Source organism: Nothobranchius furzeri, chromosome 17, assembly GCF_043380555.1.
Source record: "Nothobranchius furzeri strain GRZ-AD chromosome 17, NfurGRZ-RIMD1, whole genome shotgun sequence".
NCBI classification, from domain to species: Eukaryota; Metazoa; Chordata; class Actinopteri; order Cyprinodontiformes; family Nothobranchiidae; genus Nothobranchius; species Nothobranchius furzeri.
The window spans coordinates 59,000,982-59,028,859 of record NC_091757.1 but is presented as its reverse complement, the minus strand read 5'-3'; the positions used below and the strand labels follow the sequence as shown (position 1 = coordinate 59,028,859).

Here is a 27,878-nt window from a genome sequence, read left to right as displayed (position 1 = left end):
GTTTACTAAACCAGGCCCTTTCCGGAAATGACGCAGTGTTGTTATTATTCCAGGAAAAGTACAGGGGAAACCACTGAACTGCGTCAACAATTGTGCTTATGATACATCTGGATTTTAGCCGCTGGTTAACATGACATCCAGGTATGTTCAGTGTACATTATTTAAATATTTCGATAAATACAACTTTTATTATCTCTATCTTCTTGATACTCGTCTAGAAAGCAGGTCTGCACAGGCCACTGCGAACTGTTTACGTTAGCTATAACCTTGTTCTCAGCTGATAGCTGTGCTGTTGACTGCGTGTAACCTTAGATGACGAAACATGGTCTGCGGTTAACATGTTTCTCGATAGTTAAGTTTTCTTTGAAGCTCATGTTTACTATGTCATTAATGGGTAATATGGTTGTCTAAGTATGTAGCTAACGCTAGCTAGCTGTGGCTACATTTTCTTTCAAGGGCCTATTGCGTCGAATACAAAAGTCAGTTGAGGCTAAAATGGAAACTCCCACCTGATGTAAAACTCTGTTTAGTGTTCTTTTTTCATTATTTTTTTTTATTGTAGTACGTTAGTCAGTTTTCGAGACAAGCCCTTCTCGTTATTATATGCAGGAGGTGTTTCTGTGCCAGTGAATATACCTGATTGCTACGTTAAGAGGCATGATTAAAGCGTCAAGCCTTTGCTGCAGAAACATTTATTATGTGAATGAACATTACTGAATATGTAAGTAAAAGCTAAGAGACAATAGACTAGATATATCTTGAGTGACAAACAATTATTCGTGACGCAACAGAAAAAAACTGAGAAAAACAATAAAGCACTAACAACTAATGGATATGGATAACGTGTAACTTCGACAAATACGTGTTTTTGTTACAGAAACAACAGAACATAATAGGGCTGCCACAAATGACTATTTTAATAGTTGACTAATGGCAGTTATGTTGACGATTAGTCAACTAATCGTGTCATTCATAAAAGTAAAGCTTTTTGCACCAGGATTCTCTATTATACCCATCATTAGCTTCTAGTTTGAAATGTGATAAGTTATGTGCCATCTAATTATAAAGACAGGATGGTAGCTTATCAGACAACTTTTAATTAACTGTAACATGTTAATACAAATGCTACAGTCAGATGGAGGTAGGCACCTAAAACCAAAAATGACTTGTGTTCACAAGAGGCATGGTGGCATGGTTGAAGGGCTCCATCTTCCAATCTTAACTCAGGAAATGCAGCTCTGAGGGTCTGCTTTACCGTAAAGATAAAATATATTAAAGGCTCGGCATTAAAATGGTAGAAATTCAGTATAATTACACTTTACCATCTATATAAATATGAACTGGGTTCCGTTTTTCATTTTGTTAAGGATTTTTGTCATAAATCATTACAGAAAATCAAAATTCTCTCCTCCAGACAGTGAAGAACTGTGTTTCGCATACGTCACTCCAAGAAATAAAACAGGGTAGCTGCTGTTGCTAGTATGGTGAATAGCTATATTTTGTTTACATTCGTGCTTTTAATTATTACAGAAAATTGCGTTCACAGCTGCAGCTAATGGTCTGGGACATATGGGTTATATGTCCGTGTCCTACACACATTTTTAATTGACATCGGTCTAATCTGCAATAATAACCTACACCTATAAATCCATCTAGAACCGCACCGCTACTTCTGGACTCCAGACGAGTCCTGTTAGCATGACTGCAGGAACACTGCTAACCGTGTTAGCTCACACACACACACACACACACACACACACACACACACACACACACACACACACACACACACACACACACACACACACACACACACACACACACACACACACAGATATAATCTAAAACATGATCCCCATATTTCAACAATAGATCCTCCTGGGACCGGTAGAACCTCCGTGCTATCCTGGATTAGTGCAAACGACGAACTGAGCTAGCGAGTTCCTCCAGCATCAGGAAGATTTATTCTGGTAAACTATCAGTTAAATATTTTCCAGAGTCATATCAATAAATACACACAGCGGTAAAACTGGCAGCACATTATTTTATTTTTCTGTAGATTATTGAATTATAATAAGACGGATGGTGGAGCTAAGACCAGCTGACAACTCTTCAGCTTAGAGCTCCTGGTGAAGCACAGAAATGAGCAGTAAAATATAAAAGTTAACTAACTGGACTGATTTCGGTTCTGAAGATGAATAGAATCATCCCCAGGTGTCCAAATCGGGTCGCAGGTCTTCTGAGTCAAACGGTCCAAAACATGTCTGCACCTCTGGTAGTGATAAACAGCTGGCGGGGTCGGAGTTCGGTTGAACGTCTCAGGTAATCCAATATCCGTTCTCGTGGCCCTATCCCAGAGAAAAAACAAATCTGACCGACTAGCAGAGGCTTCAGAAGCTACATCTGGCCGCGTTGTTTTCTGCTATAACGCTAACGCAGAAACACCGGAGTCAGGCGTTGTTAACTACAGCTGTTTCAGCAGATCTCCTTGTGAAACGTCACCAGCTGTCCAGGGCTGAGACCGGAAGTTAGTTTCTGTTTTTCCTGCTCTGGTAAAAAACATCAGATTTTCTTACAATTCCAGCCGTGAAAATCCGAAAACCTTTTTCATCTGAGGTTTTAATACTTCTTTACACATGCCCGTTAAAGGAATTTTGCCTCTGGCCGATATCTTTAAAGTTAGTTTATTCACCAAATTATTAATTCTGTTATACCAAATAAAGAAAGTTAAAATTTAGCACAAAGAAAGTAGTTCTTGATTGCTCAGTCAGCAACATTTTTATTTAATCATAAAATGCATTAAATTCTAGTATTTGTTTTACTTGTGTCCAGAGAGAAACATAAACACACACACATGTTTGTTCATGTTTCTTTTTCATCATTGTGGTGAAATAACTGCTTGATCGTTTCTTTGAAACTTTGATCGCCGACCATGGACAGGAGTCTCGTGGCCAACATGCTCACAATGGCCTCGGTCAGGCCGTTAGCTTGCTGAGACGTGCACGTAACAAACTCATTGAAGAGGAGCACTTTTATTAACGCTGTAATGTAGCGGGATACAATTAATCATTAGTGTTTGCACTTAGTGTGTGTGCATTCAAGTTTCACTTTTGTTTTATCCGTGCAGGTCACGTTATTGTCTTTTTGCTTTTTATAGGCCATGTTGGACCTGTTTTTTACAGGGGGGTTAACCGTGGTTAATAGTAAAACCAGTTAATACCTGCAACCCTAGGTACAGCCTGAAGAGGAGATGTGGGTCTTCTTTCCCATGGGCTCACCGCTCGTGGGAAGGGCCATGTGAGATGGTAGATGGCCAAAGGCGCTTTGATCCTCGACTACAGAAGGTGGCAGTTGGTACATAGAATGTCACCTCTCTGGTGAGGAAAGAGCCTGAGCTGGTGTGAGAGGCTGAGAGGTTCTGACTAGATATAGTCGGACTCACCTTGATGCATGACTCTGGATCTGGAACCAGTTTCCTTGAAAGGAGCTGGACATGTTACTACTCTGGAGTTGCCCCCACTGAGAAGCGCCTAGCAGTGGTGGGCATACTTGTGGCAGCCAGTCTTGGTGCATATACGTTGGGGTGTGTCCCGGTGAATGAGAGGGTAGCCTGCCTCCACCAATGAGTGAGGGGACGGGTCTTGACGGTTGCTTGAACTTATGCACCAAACTGCAGATCACACTATCCATCTTCGCTGGAGTCCTTGGAGGGGTGCTGGAGAGCACTCCATCTGGTAACTCCCTTGTTCACCTTGGAGACTTCAACACTCACATGGGCAACAACAATGAGATCTGGAGACGTGTGGTTTGAAGGGACCCCCCCCCCCCCAAATATGAATTCAAGTGGTGTTTTGTTATTGGACTTCTGTGCTCATCATGAATTGTCCATAATGAACACCATGTTTAAGCATAAAGGTGCCCACATGTGCACTAGCGCCATGATACAAGATAGGACACAGTTTGATAACTGACTTTGTTGTAATCGGCTCTAAAAATGTCTCAAGCTACTTTTTCAATTACCAACGACTTGATATTACGGGGAAATGTATTTATTATCAACTTACTGTGTATGACTCATCTTTCCTTGTCATCCGGAAACTTCTATTGCTGAGCTGTAACTGGCAACAGATGTCAAACTTATGGAACAGGAGTGAAACAGTCACTTCGGTGTCATTAGCCATACATTAGTTGCATTGAAGCGAGTAGATGTAGATGAACTGTTAGATCACTGAAAGTTAGATACAGTCATTCTACACATTAAGGTTTAAAAATGCATTCTCACAATGTTGTCTTTTTGGTCTGAGAAGTGCCTTTTGTAAAATCTAAAGCTTATAATAACTGTGGACCAGTCACAGGATATCATTGTTAATTTTTTCATTTTTCTTTCTCACTGTCTAGGCACTGCTGAAAAATTGATGGATTTGTACCTGGACAGAACCTCATTGAGCAGAAACATGGACACGTCAAACTTTGCACATGTCATCTTCCAGAATGTGGGGAAGAGTTACCTTCCTCATGCTGCACTGGAGTGTCACTATACCCTGACAAAGTTCATCAAACCACATCCAAAGGACTGGGTTGGCATATTTAAGGTATTATGAAATGTAAACCTACCTTAGTTCTGTGACTACCATAGAAGGTAAATCTTATATTGGCTAGTTGCAACATGAAATAAGTAAATCTCTGCTCAGGATTTTCATACTGCAAAAGGAAAAGGCAAGAGGCTTGGCAAGAGGAGTGGAGCATTTTGACCCAAGCACACGTTTAAGTGTCCCACATGGATCTCGTTACAGGGGGCACATTAAACCCAATACGGTGGCAGTAATTTATTTTGGCCTCGTCTGAAGTTTAGCTAGTCTCTTCTCCACCTGCATGGTTTTATCTACCAGAGAACAGATGAAAGTGTAGATAGGCTGACGATTGTTACAAAAACACAAACTTACAGCTCTGTTCACATCTCTTCCTGCTTGATTTGGCTCCTTGTGTTTGGTCTTTGTCTAAAGATGGAACCAAAGAAATTAGAGTTTATCATTACTCATGCTAAGGCTGAAGTCCATCTTAGTTGTTGAGAAAAAGTCGTTAAAAGTCTATTTATTTTTAAGTGTCACCAGAAGGTAAGTTACACATCAGCATTGATTTGAAGTTCTAAACATTGTTCACTATTTTCTCTTGGTCAAACTACTGCAGCTTATTAAGAGCAACTATTTGATTCCATTCAATTGTGGAAGGATGCCAAATAAAAGTTGGGGTCTTGTAGTACATATTTTACACACACGCCTTTATTTCACTCCCTGTAAAGCTCTTGCACATGTTTTCTTTATTTCATTTGTTGAAATGGAAGTAAACAATTTTCATTTTGCAAATATGCTCTTTTTACACTGGTTGGTTCTAGGGCTGCAGCTATCGATTATTATAGTTGTTCATTAATGAAATAATTGGATAATCCTTTGTTTACTTGAAAATGCGGTAAAAATGTAAACAGAGCTGTACTAGTTGTGAAAAATGAGTCAACCAGTATATTTATATAACAACATTTATTTTATTCAGTTCCTTTTCATTTGCAGTCTTTAACTCAGAAGCATGTTCAGCTGAGAAGGATGGATTTTCTGGCCCAGTCTGTCAAATGATGCTGATTCCTGAAATATAGAGAAAATACATTTTGTTTTCCAGCTAACAACTAGGGTTGTTTTTCTAACAATAAAACAAACTAACTCCCAAACTGTTATACATTTACTGTTATAAATTTTTTTGCAATAAAGATAAGAATTCCAACGTTACAAATAAAATACTTGAAAAAAAAAAACGCATGCAAAACCAAAGCCGACAAGCAAGCAAGTGCTTAGTGACTTTTATCTAGAGAGGTGCTATACAAAAGATCATTCCTTCTTCAAACATTTTAGTCTAATTCTCATACTGACTTGCAATAAAACATGGAGAAAAAAAAAACACTTGTTGCCTTTTAGAGGTACCAGCTAAACATTTCTCAGTCTCAGTTAGCATACTGGCGATACTCAGTTTATCTTCATTTAAACTCTACAGCACACACCTTGTCTTAGATCCATAGCTGATGCCTGAAACTGGGATGCTTTGTGCTGGGGACGTACTGCTGTTGGCCGGGATGGCCGGCCCTGTGTGGGGATCTGGGCGGGGCCTTGGGGGTCGGGTCCTGACATGTATGCTGCCGGGAAGAAGGCAGGAACATGCAACAGTGCCTGGCCCGGGTTCGGGGGCCTCAGGTAGACCTTGGCTCCTCTGCCGTTCCATCACAGGGGAGGGGGAGGACCCAACTTTACCTGGATTTCCCATGTCATATATTCTGGAAGTTGTGCAAATGTGGGAATGGGCATAGATATTCTGCTGGGGCAAGTGGGCAAGTCAGGGAGTGCGGGTATGGACCCCATTTCCGCATTCCTGTGGCAACCTGCCCCCCAATTTTATTTGCACCTTATACACTTCCACCGACGACATTCCACACAAACACACACTTAGGGCCTTGGGAGTGAGCACATTCAACGGCATTTGGCAGGGGGATATCTCAGCCTCCTCCCGGGTGCCGGTGCCCTCTTCCAATTTTAAACCGCACTTAGACACCGAGGGCTGAGGGTGTAAGTGGGGTGGTGCGGTGGCATCAGCTGGCATAGGCCGGATGATGCCCGCACTGCCCACTCACCACAGCCATGGAATACACCTCATGATCACACAACACTATAATGGAGCCACCTCTGTTGTTGCTTGGCTTCCTGGGGCTGGAGGCTAGGAGGGAGATCTGGCCGTCTGGTTGGGGTCTGGGGTGGTGGGTTGCTGTGCTCAGCGTTGGGCGGGGGAGCCTGCTCATCAGCACCCCAGCAGAAAGGGTCAAACTCTGGTTACCGGTGATGGTTGTACCTAATGTGCAGCAGTACCGGGACCAGAGTGAATAGGGTGTGTATGGGGAGCATGAGTGGGTGTCCGGCGTGCATTTTTGTAAGTCTTGGGTTGTATGTGCATGTGTGAGCATGAGGGAGGGAGTGTGTGACTGTGTTTGTGTATGATTGTATATGTCAGGTGGGGCCTTTGACTCCTCCCCTCTCCTGGAACCTCTCTTGATGATATAGATCTTTGTCCCCCCTCCCCCTACCACACCTGGTGTGAGGGGTTGTGCCATGGTTTGCCTGAGTGTTCGTGGCAACCGGGTCTGGGGGTTTAAGATTCAGGCATCTGCTTGATAGATCCCGGTGGCTGCCTGGTGGGGTCTGGGTCCCTGGGCTCTGCTGGGTCCCCGGCGGGGGTGGTCGTCCCTGGGTCCCGGGTCGCTGGGTCCCGGGCTCGCCCGGCTAGGGGGTGGGAGGCTGCGGGCGGGCCTGTGGGCTTGCCGCTGATGTCTCCCGGGACTCTGCCGGCTGCTGGTTGTGGCCCCCCGGGGGGGGGGGGAGCCTTCCTGGTTGCAGTCTCCTTGGGGTTCCTGTGTTCTGGGGCAGCACCTGGATCTCTGGGACTTGGAGCTCCCCCCGTCTCCTGCGCATCTTTGGGGGGCAGATCTGTGGTCCCTCGCACTCTCTGTTGGGCGCTCCTATAGATAAACCTTAAATAAACAAGCGCGTGTACACACACGGGTGCTCACATGGTGCTCTCAAAAGTATGGGCTTGGGAACGTTAAACACAGGTCTTAAGACTGTGGTGGGCACTTAATGCACTGTGATTTATTATCGTGATTCTTCAGTTAAGCAATGTTGATTATATATTTTCTTCATCAAATTGACGCAGTGATGGCTAGATCTTGTTGTATTGTTGCTGTGTCCCACTTTTTTTGTCCTTTTGCTTTTTTTTTGTCTTTTTCTGCAGGTCTAGAAGCAGACTCTTGTTCATTATTGTTTATTTTTGTGGAACCCCCCCCCCCCCCCCCCTCTCCCCACATTTTCTTTTCCTTTCTCTTTCACCTCTGTCTCTGTGTCTGGTCGGAATTACAAAGCATTCAAAAACAATAACAATAAAGTTTTAAGTATCAGGCGTGACATTAAAAGCAGACGCTTAAATGCTCCACCTGAGAGTAAATCTGTAAGGCTTGATACCAGCATTCAGACATCAATTCTGCTTGCTTCACAGCCAGACAGGACACGGTAAATAAAAAATAAAATAAAATAAAAAAATAAGAAAATTAATGATTTAGGTCAAAGCAGCTTTAAATAAAAGGGTCTTTAGCTGTTTTAAAAGTGTCCAGAGTGTCAGTGCTGCGTAAGGATAAAGGAAGATCATTCCAAAGTCAAGGTGCAACAGTCTGGAAGGAGCGATCATCTCAACTTTTGTTTCTGGTCTTTGGAACTTCTAGAAGGTTCTGGTGGGTGGACCTGAGGGCTCAGGTTGGAGCATAAGGCTTTAACATTTCAGTAATATAGGGAGGAGCTTGACCATGTAGAGCATTGAAAGTTATAGCCGTGATTCTTAAAATGAACTCTAAAGTTAACGGGTAACCAGTGCAGAGACATCAGGAGTGATGTGTGCTCTTCAGTTTGCTCCAGTTAGGAGCCTCGCTGCAGAGTTTTGGACCAACTGAAGGCGGTCAAGGGCTTTTTTGTTAAAACGTGAAAAGTGTGTTACAGTAATCTAGACGGGAGGAGATAAAGGCATGGAGAACCATTTCAAGTTTTGACACCAACCTTTGCAGTTTGGAGATATTTCTTAAGTGATAAAAACTGTTTCGGACCAACGTTTTTGAGTGGCCATCAAGAGACATTGATTGGTCAGAAACAACACTCAAATTCTTTCAGTTTGACTTGATGGCAGAAGATAAATGATCACGTTTTTGGCTAATCAGGGGAACCATGCTCTCAGGGGCAATGATCAGTCATGCTTTTCAGAGTTTAACTGAAGGAAGTTATCTTCTATCCAGCTGGTGATAGCTGATAGACACTCTAGTAATTCAGTTTATAGAACCCAGAATCCTTAAAGGAGCAGTACAGCTGAATGTCATCTGCATATAGGTGATAAGAGGCATTATGAAAATAATCAATTATCTGTCCATGAGGGTGAATGTACATTAGAAACAAGAGTGGACCCAAAACAGAGCCTTGGGGTGCCCCACAGAACAGATCAGTAGAATCTGACATGATTTGGTTTCTACAGACACTGTAACTTCTGTTAGAAAGGTACGATCTAAACCAGTCTAGAACAGTTCCAGAGATCCCCACCAAGCCACAAAGTCTGTTAATTAAGGTGCTGTGATCAACGTTGTCACGGTCATACCGGAAGGAGATTGTATAAGTTAGTACATAAGTGTACATAAACAAAGATTTACAAAATAAAAGTCGACTATTTTTTTATCGAATTATTCGAGTATTCGTTTCAGCCCTAGTTGGTTCTTTAATTTTTATCTACTCTTTTTCTACGTAACTGTATATATAAATACATATTCTGAATTTTTTTTCAGTACAATTCAAGTTTATTTATAAAGCGCCAAATCACGACAAGAGTCATCTCAAGGCACTTCACATAGTAACATTCCAATGCAGTTCGGTTCATTGAGCCAATCAGTAAAAAGTTTCCTATGGAAGGAACCCAGCAGGTTGCACTGAGTCACTGACTCGTGTTGGAGACTTTACAGCAATCCTCATACTAAGCAAGCATGCAGCGACAGTGGAGAGGAAAACTCCCTTATAACAGGAAGAAACCTCCAGAGGATCTTGGCTCAGTATAAGCAGCCATGTACCACAACACACACGCACGCACGGCACGCCACGCCACGCCACACGCACACACACACACACACACACACACACACACACACACACACACACACACACACACACACACACACACACACACACACACACACACACATTCATTGTTATTTCTTAGCAAATATTCTATTTGGTGACAGATAAACTTTATTGTATTTATCCTAGTGAAACTATAATTAAACGGGTAAACTAGTAGTAGCACATCCAATGTCAAAGAGAGTAAAAAGTTATTATCCGGAGAGGGAGAATGTTTAAGTGGTTAGCAGCAGTGTGCTAGACGATGGCCCCCTCCATGAGGCCACCACAGCTCAGCAGAACATCGTTGTAGCTTCTTCTGGGGACAAAAACACTTAGAGAAAAAGTAAAGTTAACAGCTGAAATAGCAGGAACTAATGCAGTTAAGAGTATTCTTGAGACCTTGGAAAGGTCATCTTAGGTTAGTAGAGGCTGTTCAAGTATTACCTGGAGGCCATTTGAACTCTAGCACTCCAGTTTAGCAAGTATTGCGTATGGCATCAAGGAAGACATCTACTACTTGTCACATTTAAAAAATGTTGTTTCTAAGCAAGTGGTTTGAAAAATGTGTCGCTTTGGATTTTAAATCATTTCATTCGTTTTGCGATTGCTGGCAGATGAGCTGTTTGTCTCCAACCACTGTTGATAGCAGTGATAGACAAGCCTAGATAATCTGCACACTAAATTGGCTCTAGCTGTTGCCAAAAATGCATTCAAGTTTTGCTAGTTCACAATATTGAGGTCCTGACTCCAACTTTTGGAAGCACTAGAAGTAATAACATTAAACTGAATGCCCAGAGGCAGAATTCCTTTTAATGGCATGTGTAAAAAAAGTATTCAAACCTCAGATGTAAAAGGTTTTTGGATTTTCACTGCTGAATTTTTAAGAAAATCTGATGTTTTTGAGTACCGTGACAAAAAATACAAAATTGTTCCCGGTCTAAGCCCTGGGCAGCTGGCGACATCTCACGGGGAGCTAGAGTACACAGTACTAGAGTACAGCTAGAGCACACAGTCCCCAAGTCCGGTTTATCTGTGTTAACATTATAGCAGAGGACAAGTTTTCATCAAGTCAGATGTAGCTTATGATTTGATTATGTGATTATGTGATTTCTCAGTGTGAAAGAAAGAAAGAAAGAAAGAAAGAAAGAAACTATAATTCAATAATCTACAGAAAAGTAAAACAATGTGCTGCCAGTTTTACCGTTGTGTATGTATATATATATATATATATGTATGTATATATATATATATATATGTATATATATGTGTATATATGTATATATATGTATATGTATATATATATATATGTATATATACATATATGTAAATACATATATGTATATTTATATATATATATATATATATATATGTGTGTGTGTGTGTATATATATATATATATATATATATATATATATATATATATATGTATATATACATATGTGTATATATATATATATATATGTATATATACATATATATATATATACAGGGAGTGCAGAATTATTAGGCAAGTTGTATTTTTGAGGAATAATTTTATTATTGAACAACAACCATGTTCTCAATGAACCCAAAAAACTCATTAATATCAAAGCTGAATGTTTTTGGAAGTAGTTTTTAGTTAGTTTGTAGTTTTAGCTATTTTAGGGAGATGTCTGTGTGTGCAGGTGACTATTACTGTGCATAATTATTAGGCAACTTAACAAAAAACAAATATATACCCATTTCAATTATTTATTTTTTACCAGTGAAACCAATATAACATCTCTACATTCATAAATAAACATTTCTGACATTCAAAAACAATACAAAAACAAATCAGTGACCAATATAGCCACCTTTCTTTCCAAGGACACTCAAAAGCCTGCCATCCATGGATTCTGTCAGTGTTATGATCTGTTCACCATCAACATTGCGTGCAGCAGCAACCACAGGCTCCCAGACACTGTTCAGAGAGGTGTACCGTTTTCCCTCCTTGTAAATCTCACATTTGATGATGGACCACAGGTTCTCAATGGGGTTCAGATCAGGTGAACAATGAGGCCATGTCATTAGTTTTTCTTCTTTAATACCCTTTCTTGCCAGCCACGCTGTGGAGTACTTGGACGCGTGTGATGGAGCATTGTCCTGCATGAAAATCATGTTTTCCTTGAAGGATGCAGACTTCTTCCTGTACCACTGCTTGAAGAAGGTGTCTTCCAGAAACTGGCAGTAGGACTGGGAGTTGAGCTTGACTCCATCCTCAACCCGAAAAGGCCCCACAAGCTCATCTTTGATGATACCAGCCCAAACCAGTACTCCACCTCCACCTTGCTGGCGTCTGAGTCGGACTGGAGCTCTCTGCCCTTTACCAGTCCAGCCACGGGCCCATCCATCTGGCCCATCAAGGCTCACTCTCATTTCATCAGTCCATAAAACCTTAGAAAAATCAGTCTTGAGATAAATCCCTGACTTTTATTATTTTATTATGTGTCTTTTTATTGACTTTAATTATCTGCCTTGTTGTGCATTTTATTGTTGACCGTGTATTGTTTTATATTGTGTTTTTACTTTTTATTCTGTACAGCACTTTGGTCGGCTGCCATGCCGTTTTTAAATGTGCTTTATAAATAAAGATGGTATTGTATGGTATGGTATTTCTTGGCCCAGTCTTGACATTTCAGCTTGTGTGTCTTGTTCAGTGGTGGTCGTCTTTCAGCCTTTCTTACCTTGGCCATGTCTCTGAGTATTGCACACCTTGTGCTTTTGGGCACTCCGGTGATGTTGCAGCTCTGAAATACGGCCAAACTGGTGGCAAGTGGCATCTTGGCAGCTGCACGCTTGACTTTTCTCACTTCATGGGCAGTTATTTTGTGCCTTGGTTTGTCCACACGCTTCTTGCGACCCTGTTGACTATTTTGAATGAAACGCTTGATTGTTCGATGATCACGCTTCAGAAGCTTTGCAATTTTAAGACTGCTGCATCCTCTGCAAGATATCTCACTATTTTTTACTTTTCTGAGCCTGTCAAGTCCTTCTTATGACCCATTTTGCCAAAGGAAAGGAAGTTGCCTAATAATTATGCACACCTGATATAGGGTATAGATGTCATTAGACCACACCCCTTCTCATTACAGAGATGCACATCACCCAATATGCTTAATTGGTAGTAGGCTTTCGAGCCTATACAGCTTGGAGTAAGACAACATGCATGAAGAGGATGAGGTGGACAAAATACGCATTTGCCTAATAATTCTGCATGCCCTGTATATACACATATGTATATAGATGTATATATACATCTATATGTTTAATGTAATAACTTCTTCTGAAGGCGGTGCTGTGGCCACTCGTTAGCTCATCTAGTTTTGGCTGTAATCCAAAAGGGCACGAAGGGTAGCGGTTCCAGATGGATTTGTAGTTGCAATATGTAGATTATTATTTTAGATTAAACCATTAAGTGAATATTGCTGATCAGCCTTTGTAGTCAGCTGTGCTAATGGTCATTGCAGGAAGCTAGTGTTGTGCTTCAGCTCACTATGTTTCTTCTCAAAAACAGTTTTATGACTTTAATGTTGCTATGCTAGTTAAAAATGCATATAGGACTTCGACACATGGCTCAGACTTGTTGCTGCAGCTGTAAATACAGTTCTCTGTCATTGTTGAGAGCACAAAGTTGAACAAAATACAGCTAATCACATGGCATTATCTGCAGCAGCTGCCCTGTGAGATGTAAGCACAGAACAGTTTTCAGTATTTAGGGGAAAGAATTTTGTTTTTCTGTAATGATTTATAACAAAATTGCTTAACAAAATGAAAAATGTAATCCGGTTTTATTTTTTATAGAAAGTGTAGTTAAACTGAATTCCTACATGAAGAGTCTGGCCAATCCCTTTAAAGAGTCCTAGAATTTCAAAACCACGTTTACCTTGTTGAATAAAGGCTGCTTGGTGTGTCTAATGTACCAAAAACTTTGTTCCATCTTCGACCTGCTTTCCTATGCAAATTAGTAAAGTTGTAAAAGTCACTGAGAAACATTTTAATCTGAGAAAAGCTTATACCCTGGTTTGTTTGGGCCGTTTATCGGGGCTCCTGGGCCATTGTTAGCCCCAACAATGTTTCATAAACTATATAGAAGCTCAAAGAGCAGTTTCCAATTGAAAGTTGTTCTTTAACCTCCTTAAGAAGTAAAAGAGCGTGGTTCTGTTGGCTAAATTGTGACTTACCATCAAGATGAATTGTGATTACATATTGGAATTAAAAGTTTTGTTCCAACTGTTTACCAAATGATGTTTATTTGGTAGAAAATCTGACTGAATAAATGAACATAGACCAAATGTGTAACTGATGATACACAAATAAGGAAGAATGTTTTGTTTTAGTAAAATGCAACTTTGGCTGCTGGTGTTGGAACATTTACTGTGCTGTGATGTGTGAGCAACGCTCTGCTTCATGAAAGTCTGTTGCGCCAGATTGAGTGTGTGACTTGAGAGGAAGCAAGCTCAGCTTTATAATTAAACTGTGTCTGAGTACAGCCTCTCAGTGGTTCAATACCAACTCACTCCTGAATCCATGCATTCCGACTGGCACGTGAATACATCACTTCCTGCAGCAATATTCTCACAGCTTTCTAGCAGCAAACCTTGCCCTAAAACTAAAGACACTTCACTGAGAGCATTGTTTTTCATTGATAAATCTGAGCGTTCTTTAGGGTGTCGTACACCCTGTCTCTGTGCTGTTCTCTTATTTATTCACCAGAGGGCTTTAAGTTCCTCTCAGTTTTCACCAAACACCACGTCGGCAACTCTAATGAGTGGACTGGTAAGGGCTAGCCTTTAGTAACGACACTCACTAACTAGGCACATGTTTTAATTGCTTCCTGTTCTTAACTGCTGGAGGCTGGAAGCACTGCTAACAATTGGGGGGGGGGGGGGGGGGGGGCCCTCTATGGTAGCTCTGCTGAACACTCACAGCATTCTGGCTGCAGGCTGTTTGTGCACAGCTGAGGAAACAAACTGTTCAGAAAGAGAGAAGAACAAACTAAATATAACCTGTGTGTGTGTGTGTGTGTGCGTGCGTGCGTGCGAGAGAACCCCAGAAAGCAGCCCACTCAATGTGATGCTGATTTCTTTTGACAGTTTTATGGCACAGGTCCAAAGTAGTGGATGCCCCCCCCCCCCCCCCCCACACACACACACAACATCAGTTAGTGACACATAAAATATATATAATCACATTTTGGTTTTCATTTCCAAGTGGCCTGTGGATAAAATGTTCACCTATTTTCTTTCTGCTGAACGTGAGTTGTTGCCACATTTCCACGGTTGGGCTTGTTGACGATGAGGGCCGGGCCACTGGCCAGGGGGTGGGTGCAAGATGACAATCTTAGTTTTTTTTCTAGGACAAAGACATGTTTCTACAGTAATATTGCAGCATTTCTAAATCCAATAACTCAGTTCTCCAGTGTGACATATGTTGGAAGTGACACAATGTAGATTCTCTAAAATCTCCCTGTTGGTCCTTTGTTATTATTATAGTACGCTGATGTGGTTGGAGCATCTGGTTTAATAGATTCCCCTCAATGTGTCACAGGTTGGTTGGAGCACAGCAAGAGACTATTACACATTCCTGTGGTCACCTCTCCCGGAAAACTACGTGGAAGGCACCACGGCCAACAGAACGGTGGTGTTTCAGGGTAAGATCATACCATCGCTTCTATAACTCCAACACCTTTTAATAACCGCACATAAGAGAGCTGTTCAGAAGACTGTAAAAGTTTCAGACTCAGCTGGTGGATATGGAGAACTGTCCCACTACCCCACTACCCCCAGATCTACGTGTTGGTGTCGGCTACACCTGAGTTTGTGTTTTTATTTTAATGCCACTTTTTATATGGAAATAATTTAAAGTGAGTTAAATGGAGGAAAAATGTGTTTGAGTTGTGTTTTTTCATTTTTGAAACCCGAGGTCATTACAGGCTGTCACTTCCTCGTATCTGAACTTAATGTGATCTTAGGTAGTGTGTGATCAGCATTTCCTAGTTTTACCTGTGGGTAGGTGTGTTAGTTTCCTAAGCTCTGTCCGGCATTAAGATTATTGACCTAATGTTTTCCTCTCCCCAGGGTACTACGTTCCCAACGACGACGGCGAGTTCTACCAGTTTTGTTATGTGACCCACAAAGGGGAGATCCGAGGGGCTAGCACACCTTTCCAGTTCCGTGCCAACAGCCCCTCTGAGGATGAGCTGCTCACTGTTGAGGATGAATGCAACTCTGACATCCTTGTAGTCACCACCAAGGCTGGTTTCCTTGAGGTACTTCATCTTCACTTTTTCCTTGCTGTAAATAATAAAAATGTATGAGAGTCGATTAGTTTATCCTTACTGGTTTTGTTTTTGAGCAGCAGAAGGTGGAAGAAGCTCAAAAAGAGAAGGATGAACTCCTCAGAAACATGGCCCTCCTGCAGCAGGAGAAGGAACAGCTGGAAGCGGAGAAGGAGAGCCTGCAGAAGGGCTGTGAGCGAGAGAAGGAGATCTGTGCTCAGCTGAAACGAGAGAACCAAGTAAGCTCAAGCTGGGTTGGCAGGGAAACTCGACTGTTCTAAACCATCTCATCTACTGAGTTGAACCAAAATATCGTCTTAAATGGTTTAGCATCATAAAAGTATTGTTTTAAATTGGCAGCAGAGGCTTAAATCAGTCATTTATGAGATGTTCTCCTTTTCCTTGAACATGTTCAGACCGTCGTACTCATGCGGTCTTTTAGCACCCCCTAGTGAAGCTGTCCAAACTCCCACACTGCCTCAGACTCCCGTTTCCCTGGAAGAGTAAATCACGCTCTGACAAATATAAATGTCTACATTATCAAAGTCGAAATTCCCCTTTTATAGCGCAACATTAAGTCTTGAAGGCATTGTCAGTAATAATTCATCTTGCCCGCTCCTGTGTCATAAATCTGCTGGTTTTGCAGATGAAAATATGATTACAGCGTTTGTGGCTGTTAATTTTATGACTTCACTTTTATAAGACTTCTTTTATGTGTTGTGAATATAAAGAATCCAAATTTCCTCCCATAAGCAAACTGTAACATTTTTTATTTTGTTTTTCTTTTTTAATGTCATCTTCAGAGTTCAAAACTCCACTTAGAGTCATAACTTTCAGTTTAGCGACTATGACGTTTTATGCTTTTCACGTGTTTTCCAGACGTTTTCAAAATTTTACCTGCTTGAAACAAAAGTTTGCTCTAATTTTAGGATTTATTCTGTAGGTTCACATTGGTCTTGGCACAAATTACAGTCATGGTTATTTATATAACAAACAAGCTGAAGCATTCAGCCATACTTTGTTTGGTTGTGTGTGTGCAGGAGGTGCAGCATGCATCCCAGGCTGTGCAGGAGGAGAAGGAGGATGTCAAGAGGAAACTGGAGGAGGCCACAGCCAGGATAGTACAGCTGGAGGAGGATCTGATTGGAGTCACACAGAAAGGCCTTCAAAAGGAAACGGAGTTGGATAGGCGAGTTATTTCAAATGTGACTCAATGATATGTTTTGGTCATATTTATTGTAATTGTAAAATAATTATTGGCACTGACATATGTGAGTAATGGGATGTTTGAAAATGTTTTGTTTAGTCTTAAAGACAGAGTAAAGAAACTCATGTTGGAGAAGGACGCTCTCGACTCTCACCTCAAGAATGAGAAAGATGAGAAGGAGCTTTACAAGGTGAAGTGGTTTTTGTTACTCCGTTAATAAATGCTAGTGCTGAGAAGACTTGTTCCTACTTGAGCTTTCAAAATGTTGGGTTCTAAATCTAATTTAAAGATAAATTATTTCGTCTTTCAGGAAAAAAACTAGTGAATAAAGTTTGAACCGGTTTGTTTTAGCCGTAGCGCTGGTGAGATTTACAATCCAAGCAAATGACCACTTTGTTTTTATTATTTTAGAATCACCAAACTTAGAAACAGTCAACTTTTTTCTTCCTGTTTGTCTGTTTTCAGCATTGCTTTGTGTTTGGGAACATTTCAGGCTGAGCTTTACTCCGTCTGCTGTTTTTGTGTCTGGTGTTGTGGTGGGTGCTGCACAGGAAGTGGGAGTGCCACATACTGTACTGTCACCACAGAAATGGAGCTAAAAACCCTCATATCTAATTTAACTTGTGCCATCACACGAGGACTGTTGCTAAAGGACAACTTTATAGGCCTATCTTAATCTCTGCTTTGTGATTGAGGTCATGCAACATTTATTTTAATGGTCTTGTTTTAATATGCTCTTTGATACATGGTCTCAATATAAATGAGGCAAAAAGTTTGTCTTATAAACTCATCTTGTGTTTTACTGCCCCCTGTGTGGGCCGCGCAAATCTGTCTTTGATCATCGTCAGATTCACCTGAAGAACCGAGAGCTGGAGAACACGAAGCTGAGTGCCGAGCTGCAGATGTTGAAATCTGTGGATGTTAACAAGGAAAACACCATTGCACAGTTTAAAGAGGAGGTGGGCCGCCTGCAGACGTGCCTCACAGAGAAGGAGAAACAGCACCGAGAGATCCTGTCCAAAGTTTCCCCTCTGGTATAAACAGCTTTACATGTTACACTACAACACCTAAGCATTCACAGAGATTAAATGAATGAAACATATGACCTGAAGTATGTGCCTGTGACAGGGAGACATGAAGGTCCTGAAGGAGCAGCTACGGCAAAAGGAAGAGCAGCTCCAGGCCAACCAGCAGCAGTCCGCTCTGCTGGCTGCTGAGCTGAGGGATGCCTCCAGTACACGAGACCGCACCATGTCTGAGCTGTACCACATGAAACTGGAGGCGGATGCCCTCCGTAAGGCCAAAGAGGAAGCTCAGGCCCAGTGTGTCCGCCTGGAGGTCCTGGTGGAGCAGATGGAGGATGAAGCCAAGACAGAAGCAGTGAGGATGGCAATTAAAGCAGAGCTGACAACTTCTAGTCGCAAATTATTCTGCTTATTTATAGTGATAGCAGAGTTTTAAATCAGAGTGTTGATGTTTGTGTCCAATCTGTTCTGCGTTTACATAAACAGGCCAAAGTGGAGGAAGAAACCGCCACAGACCCGGCTGTTGTAGCAGAGCTGCAGAGAGAGGTGGAGGACCTAAAGCTGCGGCTGCACATGGCTGCAGAACACTACAAGGAAAAATACAAGGAATGCCAGCGACTGCAAAAGCAAGTGGTCAGACTTTCTGAACAGCAAGGGGTAGGTTCTGCCAGAAACCAGACAGTGCTCTTCACTCGTGCTCATTAAAGGCAAAGAGCAGGACTCGCTAGATTTAATGTTTCTGCAAATGATGTTTTCAAGAATTATATAATCAAAAGCAGGACGTCCTGTGCGTCATCCACTCACTAATCGGTGCTCAGCAAGCCAATGAACAATCAGAATGCTGGAGTAGTAACATCAGAGTAACATCAGAGTAACATCAGGGTAACATCAGAGTTACATTAGAGTAACATCAGAGTAACATCAAGGTAACATCAGTTACGTGAGAGTAACATCAGGTAACATGAGAGCAACATCAGAGTAACATCAGATAACATCGGAGTAACATCAGTTTACATCAGAGTAATATCAGAGTAACATTAGGTAACATCAGGTAACTTCACAGTAACGTCGGGGTAACATCATCGTAACATCGGTGTAACATCAGATAACATCAGAGTAATATCAGGGTAGCATCAGAGTAACATCAGGGTAACATCAGAGTAACATCAGGGTAAAATCGGAGTAACATTGAGTAACATCAGAGTAATATCAGGGTAACATCAGGGTAACATCGGAGTAACATCTGGTAATATCAGAGTAACATCAGGGTAACATCGGAGTAACGTCAGAGTAACATCGGGGTAACGTCAGGGCAACATCAGAGTAACATAAGGGTAACATCAGATAACATCAAAGTAACATCAGAGTAACTTCAGGTAACATCAGGTAACAGAGTAATATCAGTGTTACATCAGCTAACATCAAGTAACATCAGGGTAACATCAGGGTAACATCAGAGTAACATCAGGTAACATCAGATAACATCGGAGTAACATCAGAGTAACATCAAAAACATCAGGGTAACATCAGAGTAACGTCAGGGTAACATCGGAGTAACGTCAGGGTCACATCAGAGTAACATCAGGGTATTATTTGGGTAACAGAGTAACATCAGGTGACAGAGTAACCCCCAAATTCCACTACCTCCGCCCCCGCCCTCCGCAGCCGCTCGCTTCCGAACTCAATTTTTACTGCTACCCGCTCTACAACGGCTCCGCTCCGGTGCGGAGACCTGAGGTGGGCAAATAAGCATGCGCAGGATTTTCGAGATCTTGCGATACAGTCCGAGCAATAAACGCGGAAGTTAGATCCAAACACCCGTTGTTTGGGAGAAGCATCGAAATGAACTGTTTAATCTGCCCATCATTTGTGTTGAGAGATCAGCAGTGTTTGGATCAACAAAGTGTGACTACTTTGATAGTGGAAACTGTATTTATGGCTTACTTTTGTGCATTTAAACTTCAGCCGCCACTGATAGTTGTTAAAAGTTGTTAAACCTGTGCATATGAAACAAAAAACGCCTTTTGTTTATCGATGTATTGTGAAAAACGGAAATTGTGCTTGCTCCTTTTCCTGTTGGACGGTTGTGATTTCTGTCCATTTACTGCGGAGGTGCTTCGGCGTCCGGCAAAAATAGGATCGATTCTATTTTTGCCGGACGCCGGAACAGAGGGCGGCGCACGGCGCCGCACTGCCGGAGCACGGCCGCAGTAGTGGAATTGCTCTGATTGACTACAACGGGACCGATGTTGCTCCGGCTTTCGTGTCGGAGCGGAGCGCAGCGGAGCGGAGGTAGTGGAATTTGGGGGTTACATCTGGTAACATCAGAGTAACGTCACGGTAACATCAGGTTACATCAGATAACATCAGAGTAATGTCAGAGTAACATCGGGGTAACGTTAGGGTAACGTCAGGGTAACATCAGAGTAACATCAGGTAACATCAGAGTAACATCAAGTTAACATCAGAGTTACATGAGAGTAACATCAGGTAACATGAGGGCAACATCAGGTAACATCAGAGTAACATCAGGTAACATCAGAGTAACATCAGGTAACAGAGTAACATCAGATAACTTCGGGGTAATATCAGAGTAACATCATGTTACATCAGAGTAATATCAGAGTAACATTAGGTAACATCAGGGTAACATCGGAGTAACATCAGATAACATCGGAGTTACATCAGGGTAACATCAGAGTAACATCAGGGTAACATCAGGTAACTTCACAGTAATGTCTGAGTAATGTCGGGGTAACATCAGAGTAACATCACATAACATCGGAGTAATGTCAGAGTAACATCGGGGTAACGTCAGGGTAACATCAGAGTAACATCACGGTAACACCAGGGTAACATCAGGTAACATCAGGGTAACATCAGAGTAACATCAAGGTAACATCAGAGTTACATGAGAGTAACATCAGGGTAACATCAGGTAACATGAGGCAACATCAGAGTAACATCAGATAACATCGGAGTAACATCAGAGTAACATCAGGTTGCATCCGAGTAATATCAGAGTAACATTAGGTAACATCAGAGTAACATCAGGTAACATCGGAGTAACATCAGGGTAACATCAGGGTAACATCAGAGTAACATCAGAGTAACATCAGGTAACTTCACAGTAACGTCAGAGTAACGTCGGGGTAACATCAGCGTAACATCAGGGTAACATCAGAGTAGGGTTGTCACGGTAATCGGTGTAGCGGTAAACCCCGGTAAAAAAGTTGACAATAATAATAACGTCTTGTTTTTAAAAAACTATATTATCTCGGTGGGTTTACCGCGGCTGAGGTGTAGGCGCGGTGACCCTTACCAGCCACCGTATCATCTGCTGAAGTTGCTGGCGGCACATGCGCGCTTTGTTGTTTACAACCAAAACCTTCTTGAAGCTAAAGCTGAAATAATGGCCAAAGGAGGAGACGGCAGCGTTCAGGACATTTATTATCCTTTAAAGAAGACAAAGTGGGAAGTACGGGCATTTTTTGGATATTTGAAGAATGCCGAGGGACAGTTTATAGAAGACGGCTATCCTTTTTGCAGCACGTGCAGAAAAAGTGTTTGTGAAAGGCAGGAACGCTTCAAATCTCATGACACATCTGCGTGACCATCACCCACAACTCTACAGTCAACGCGAGGCAAGTTAACGTTAGCGTTTTAGCTAAAATGCCTGATCCGAGGATTTGGGTTGAGGGAGAATGCAACAAGTCGCTATATAAAGCAGCCGCAGCGCCGCTACCTGCATATAAACCGTGTCACGGACACCCCCATGTTGAAATGACGCTATGCATTACGGGGCTCCCAGGGGCAGATAAGAGTTGGTCTCTCTCCAAGAATAATTATGAATTTAACAATGATTACCGCCTGATGACATTTTCCCACATCTGCAAAGCTCACTGGAAGGACACAAACCGAGGACAATATTTTCCTGATATAGGGTTTATTACTCAAGTAAGGGTAAAAAAGTATCTGATTAGAAGGCTGCTTGAGTACTGAGTATCATCTGGTCTAATATTTTTAAAATGATGACATCAAACAGACAACAAATAAGAAGTTATGGGCAAATATTGGTATTTTAAAGACTAAAGGGGAAAAATGTAAACAAATAACATAATTACAAAATAACACATTTTAGGCAAAATTTAGACACAAACTGAGGACAATATTTTCCTGATATACAGGGTTTATGTAGTTATCTGAAAATGTAACATGTTTAAAAAAATACCACAATAATACCGAAAACCATGATACTTTTGGTCACAATAACCGTGAGGTAAAATTTTCACACTGTGACAACCCTCCATCAGCGTAACATCAGGGTAAAATCAGAGTAACATCAGGGTAACATCAGTTAACATCAGATAACATCAGAGTAACATCAGAGTAACATCGAGTAACAGAGTAACATCTGGCAATATCAGAGTAACATCAGAGTAACAACAGATTAACATCAGGTTACATCAGATAACATCGGAGTAATGTCAGAGTAACGTCGGGGTAACGTCAGGGTAACTTCAGAGTAACATCAAATAACAGAGTAACATCAGAGTAACTTCAGGTAACATCAAAGTAATATCATTGTTACATCAGGTAACATCAAGTAACATCAGGTAACATCGGAGTAACATCAGGGTAACATCATGGTAGCATCAGGTAACTTCAGAGTAACGTCAGAGTAACGGTGGGGTAACATCGGAGTAATGTCAGGGTAACATCAGGGTAACATCAGAGTAACATCAGGGTAACATCAGAGTAACATCAGGTTACATCAGATAACATCGGAGTAATGTCAGAGTAACATCGGGGTAACGTTGGGGTAACGTCAGGGTAACATCAGCGTAACATCAGGGTAACATCAGAGTAACATCGGCGTAACATCAGGGTAACATCAGAGTAACCAACTCTGATGTTACTCTGATGAAGACCAAATAAGTGTCGAAATGTTAGTATCTCGTTTGCATCCATTAAAACTTTTTTTCTCACTTTGAGGGCTCCAGCCGTCCTCTGTTTTCTGAAGAATTCTATATGTTCTAAGTGATTTTGATGTCTTTTCTCTTTTGCTGCTGTTTTGTTTTTTGGGCAGGACCTGAAGAGAAGTGCAGCACCAGTGACCACGGCAGTGCCAGCATCAGGAAGTCCAGACACATCCGTGCCAGGTATCAGCTCAGTCTGATCATCAGGAATGAATTATCAATTTCAGATCCGAGCATCTGTGAGAGTTACCTAAAAGCCTCAGAATTATAATAACGATAATTTGGGTTGCTATTCGCTGAGTTTGTTATGTTTGGTATTTTCACAGATTTTGTTTATTTAAAATCACTTATGAAATGTTTTAATTGAGAAACTGAACATAATGTGGCTGCTTCAGCTGTTTACGCCTGATTTTACAGGCAGTCCAGGTTCGGCTGATCCCATGTTGGAAGCTATCATCCAGGAGAAGCTAAAGGGGATCAGCAGAGAGGCTTCTGACAGGAATGACAAGTACAGAAAGTGCAAGCAGATGCTGTTTGTAAGACTTTAAAAAATAGATTTTTGTTCATTTAGTTCAGAGTGAAAATGTGTCAAACTAAACGCTCAACGCCTGTCCTTCTGTAGGAGGAAAAGGAGCGTAGTGGCATGTTTGCTGATGAATTGGCCAAGTTGGAGCTGAAGTTCAAGGAGCAGCTGAAGACTAATGAGAATCTGAAGCTGCAGCTGGCAGAAGCAGAAGATCGTTACAAGGTGGGAGCAGCCGGTGTGCTGACGCTTAGCTTAGCTCAGGCTGATGGCAACGTTCTGGTATCTTCAAAGCAGCTCTGTCTGAGTGTTTTTACCAGCGAGTAGGGCTGCTCTAGCTCAGGGATGGGGACTTTGATGCTATCTCCTCTTGAACACAGCTACTCTGACAGTGTTGTTTATGAGCAGGCCTGTCTGCATGTTGACCTTTTACTGCTGTTTATGTCAGACTGGAGACGAGTAAAGCTCGGCTTGGAGGAGTCCTCTCTAGATGTGCAGCTAATGCTGGGCTTGGCTCAGGTCAGGCGGATATTTGCTTAATGTCTCAGCAGGAATTCAAACAGGTTGTTTTGCTTTGAGCCGTATTGTGCATAAATCAGACTTTTGCTAAAAGGAAGCCGTTTATGGCTGGGATCAGTTACCCCAAGCTCCGACTGTATTTCAGGCACACAGTTTTCAATCAGCGGCACGATACGTCTGAAGACTTGGTTAGAAACCGTTTTCCCATTCCTCTGTTTTTGTGTCTGTTTGCTGCAGAGCCAGGTAGCTGAGAAAGGACGGGAGCTGAAGGAGCTGAAGGACACTCTTGCCCTTGTTGTGAAGGAGAAAGAAAAACTGGAGGGGGTTAGTGACGGCTTTATTTTCTCTTTTAAAGACTTGTCTAAAATGTCCCTGAGTTACTCCACACTCCTGCCATTTTCCCTCTCAGCCTGCCCTGTGTTTCACACGCCTCTAATTGTAGAAGTGAAGTTCTCCATGACTTCGGACCACTTAGTTTTAGTTGATGCTGGTGCCGTTCTCAGGGGTGAAGTCACACTATTTGAGGTTTTTACTGAATTAACTTCAAATAACATCAATAAAACAAAGTTATTTAAAAGTGAGACTTTTTGCTTTTCATTGAGGCATTAATTAAATTGATTGTGTGAAAAGTCCCAGCAGAAGCTGCTGGCTGGCTGTGACGACAAGCAGCCATACACGGCTTCTCGTAGCAGACGTGCTCATAAAGGCGGCCTGTTGTAACGTTTTGCTCTGGTCCTCTAGGAGCTCCAGAGGAGCAGCGGGAAGGGTGATCAGGGGGCCAGTGAGAGAACCAGTTTGGAGGATCTGCAGCCCGTTGTGCCTTTAGTCCTTCAGTATCCTGTCCCTTACACCCAGGACACCCCCACCCCTCTGCTGGTTTCTCAGAGCCCCAGTAAGCTGCACTTTGGAAACCCTTACTCCATCTCAGACTCCAAAGGTAAAAATAAGGGAAGATGAACAAATCAGATCTCTATATTCACTTTTTTTATTTACAGATGTTTTCAATTTTTTCTCAGTAGATGAGACAGAGGAGGAGTTCCCAGACAATCAGTCGCTCAAGCTGCCCCCCGTGGGCCCGCCCTCCTGGGACAGCAACGTGGTCTGTATCCAACCCACACGCAACCACAGCCGGCCAGAAGGCCACGATGAGCCAGAGGAAAACAACAACGTAAGCCTCCTGCTCTCAGATTTACTCTTCATTAGTCCTTCGCCCCCTCGTCCCACTGCTCAGGAAAGCTGGCCTGTAAAATATAACTCGACAGGGATTTCTTCCCCCGTTCACCGGCTGCCATGTCGATATTTAGAAGTTGTCTGTTTCAGCATGAAGTCAGTGAAGCCTCCAGACGACGTTTTCTTTGCATTATCACACTTTTATTGAACATGAATATAGTTATCCTGTACATTTTTGTTTTCAAGTATTTAAAATACAAAGACAGGCTTGTCGTTAGGTTGTGCTCGGCCAACAGGAAGAGGTGCAAAGTTTGCTCTGATGGAAATCAGAGCTCCTCTCCTGCTGAAGGCATGAGCAATCAATTCTGCCTCGACATCACATGGATTGTTTAAAAAGTGAAGAACCAGGTGGACGGTAACCAGGGAAACCACGCAGGTTTAGTTTAGTCTGTTACCATGGTGATTGTCTCATTCAGCCACACACCTGGATCTGAAACAAACCGGCTTTCCCCGTTTACCTTTTCACTCACTCACTCACTCACACACTCGCTCACTCACACGCTCGCTCGCTCGCTCACTCACTCACTCACTCACTCACTCACTCACTCACTCACTCACTCACTCACTCACTCACTCATTATGGTTCTTTCTGGCACCCAGGCAGCTGTGCTTTTCCAACGATGACAAAAAGGCAACTGTTACATGTTGAGAATCAACTCTAGAACGGATTCTTTAGTTTGTTTTAACTCTCCTGAAAGTATTTGTGTGGTTCTCTTCCAGGTCAACACCACTGAGCAGCCCACAGCGTCACAAACCCGTAGCTCATTTGTCAATGATGGACAGAACGCTTTTTGCTTTGATCCCAGGTAACACCGCTCCCAACACACACACACACACACACAAAGCCGTGCCCTGCTGCTGCTCAGCATGTGCATCGGGACAGCACACACTAGTTTGTTGGGATGATGTGAGCAGCAGGCCGCCCACCCTCTGGTTGGCCCGGATCATTCCACTACCACCTTTAATACGAGTGCTCTCTCTGCTTTCCGTTAATGACATGCCCCACCCCCGTGTGTTGCAGCATGGACATGAAGCGATGTCCTCTCTGTGAGGTCATCTTCCCGCCCAACTATGACCAGAGCAAGTTCGAGGAGCACGTGGAGAGCCACTGGAAAATCTGCCCCATGTGCAGCGAGCAGTTCCCGCTGGACTGCGACCAGAAGGTCTTCGAGAACCACGTTCTCACTCACTTTGACGGCCACCTGCTCAACTTTGACTAACAGAAAGAAAAGTCAGCACATCGGCTCTGCCATCTTTCTGTTAGCCACTGGAATAATTCACCTTAAATCCTCTTCTGCATGTAATGGTGTGAAGATCCTCTTTTAAGGACAATTCTGACTTTATGCTCTCTTACTTTACTTGGAGATCCACGTCGAGATGACGTTTATAAATCAGTGTGTATTGCAGGGCTTGGGTATCAGTTAACAAAACATTTTTGTTCAGAGATTTCTCTTTATTTAGATTTGGAAGGTCAAGACTTGTTCATGCAGAAATATATTTTAATGATTTAAAACTGACTTGGTTCTCACAGATCTGTTAGACTACAGGATGAAACTAATCAGGGAAAAAGATGAGTGTTTACCAAACGTACGTCTAAAACATACAGATGCTTCCCTCTTTGCTTTGCTGTACCAGTCAGTAGAAAGCAGCCGCGGTGGGAGGAACCCTCAGCGACTATATCTACACCATCATACAGAAGAACTTCATCTATTTTAGAAGATTTAAAGACGGACTCGATGTGTCTGTCCTGTGGGTAACTTTTGGTTCGGTTTCCTTTAGGTTTTTGTTTTGATCGTCTCTTAAGTTTCTTCATTTCATCAGCTAAGCAGTGCATGCTGAGCTTCTTTCAGATCTCCTTTTTGTTTTCTTTTACCGTCATAAATGATTTCATTCAAATAGCTTCATTAATTTAGTGGGTTTCGTGTCTCTAAATGAACTAATAAAGTCTCTGACATTGATTTGTGTCTGATTTATTAAACAGGAGTCGAAGGAACAGATAAACTTTTATTGTAAAATATAACAAAACTTTACATGAAGCAGCTTTATGAAGAAATACAGTACAACATCTATTTTTGTTTGACAGAAACACAAAAACATTTAATGCACTTCTAATGTGACCGTACATTCTCTGTACACCCTTCCAGAGGTTCCACGCAGACGACTCATGTAAAGGTTTTCACCCAATGGCACAGGTTCCCTCCCCTCTGAGTCATACACTCGTTTCTGTAGGACAGCATTTCAAACAAACCAGTTGTAGAAATAAGTTTGAACTTTAATGCGAGGAACAGGCAACGTGGATTTTTTCCTGAGTTAAAATGGAGAAGAGGAATCGTCTACCGAAGAAACAAAACCAGTAATATGTACGG

The 27,878-nt window shown here is 42.1% G+C and overlaps 1 protein-coding gene across 2 annotated transcripts; it reads left to right on the top strand.

Annotated features, from left to right (window-relative positions):
- Nucleotides 1-13: 13 nt before the first annotated feature.
- On the top strand, nt 14-27,470 carry tax1bp1b (Tax1 (human T-cell leukemia virus type I) binding protein 1b). Of its 2 annotated transcripts, none has more exons than XM_015974971.3 (18): nt 14-141; nt 4,399-4,592; nt 15,300-15,402; nt 15,830-16,020; nt 16,110-16,268; nt 17,070-17,218; nt 17,336-17,426; nt 18,085-18,270; nt 18,365-18,616; nt 18,748-18,918; nt 23,351-23,423; nt 23,658-23,776; nt 23,863-23,988; nt 24,520-24,606; nt 25,024-25,219; nt 25,302-25,450; nt 26,233-26,318; nt 26,534-27,470. In XM_015974971.3, the coding sequence occupies exons 2-18, from the start codon at nt 4,416-4,418 to the stop codon at nt 26,730-26,732; spliced, it is 2,514 nt and encodes an 837-aa protein (XP_015830457.2). In that variant the 5' UTR covers nt 14-141; nt 4,399-4,415; the 3' UTR covers nt 26,733-27,470. The 2 variants fall into 2 exon arrangements, with proteins under 2 accessions (XP_015830457.2, XP_015830456.2); XM_015974970.3 differs by having other exon boundaries at nt 25,299-25,450.
- The last annotated feature ends 408 nt before the right edge of the window (nt 27,471-27,878 follow it).

Bases quoted from the DNA above. Each gene is read 5' to 3' on its own strand.
- tax1bp1b (XM_015974970.3), top strand. From the start codon at position 4,416: ATGGATTTGTACCTGGACAGAACCTCATTGAGCAGAAACATGGACACG. The intron at 4,593-15,299 runs GTATTATGAAAT...AATGTGTCACAG, and splicing joins ACTGGGTTGGCATATTTAAG to GTTGGTTGGAGCACAGCAAG. The intron at 25,220-25,298 runs GTAAAAATAAGG...ATTTTTTCTCAG, and splicing joins CTCCATCTCAGACTCCAAAG to TAGATGAGACAGAGGAGGAG.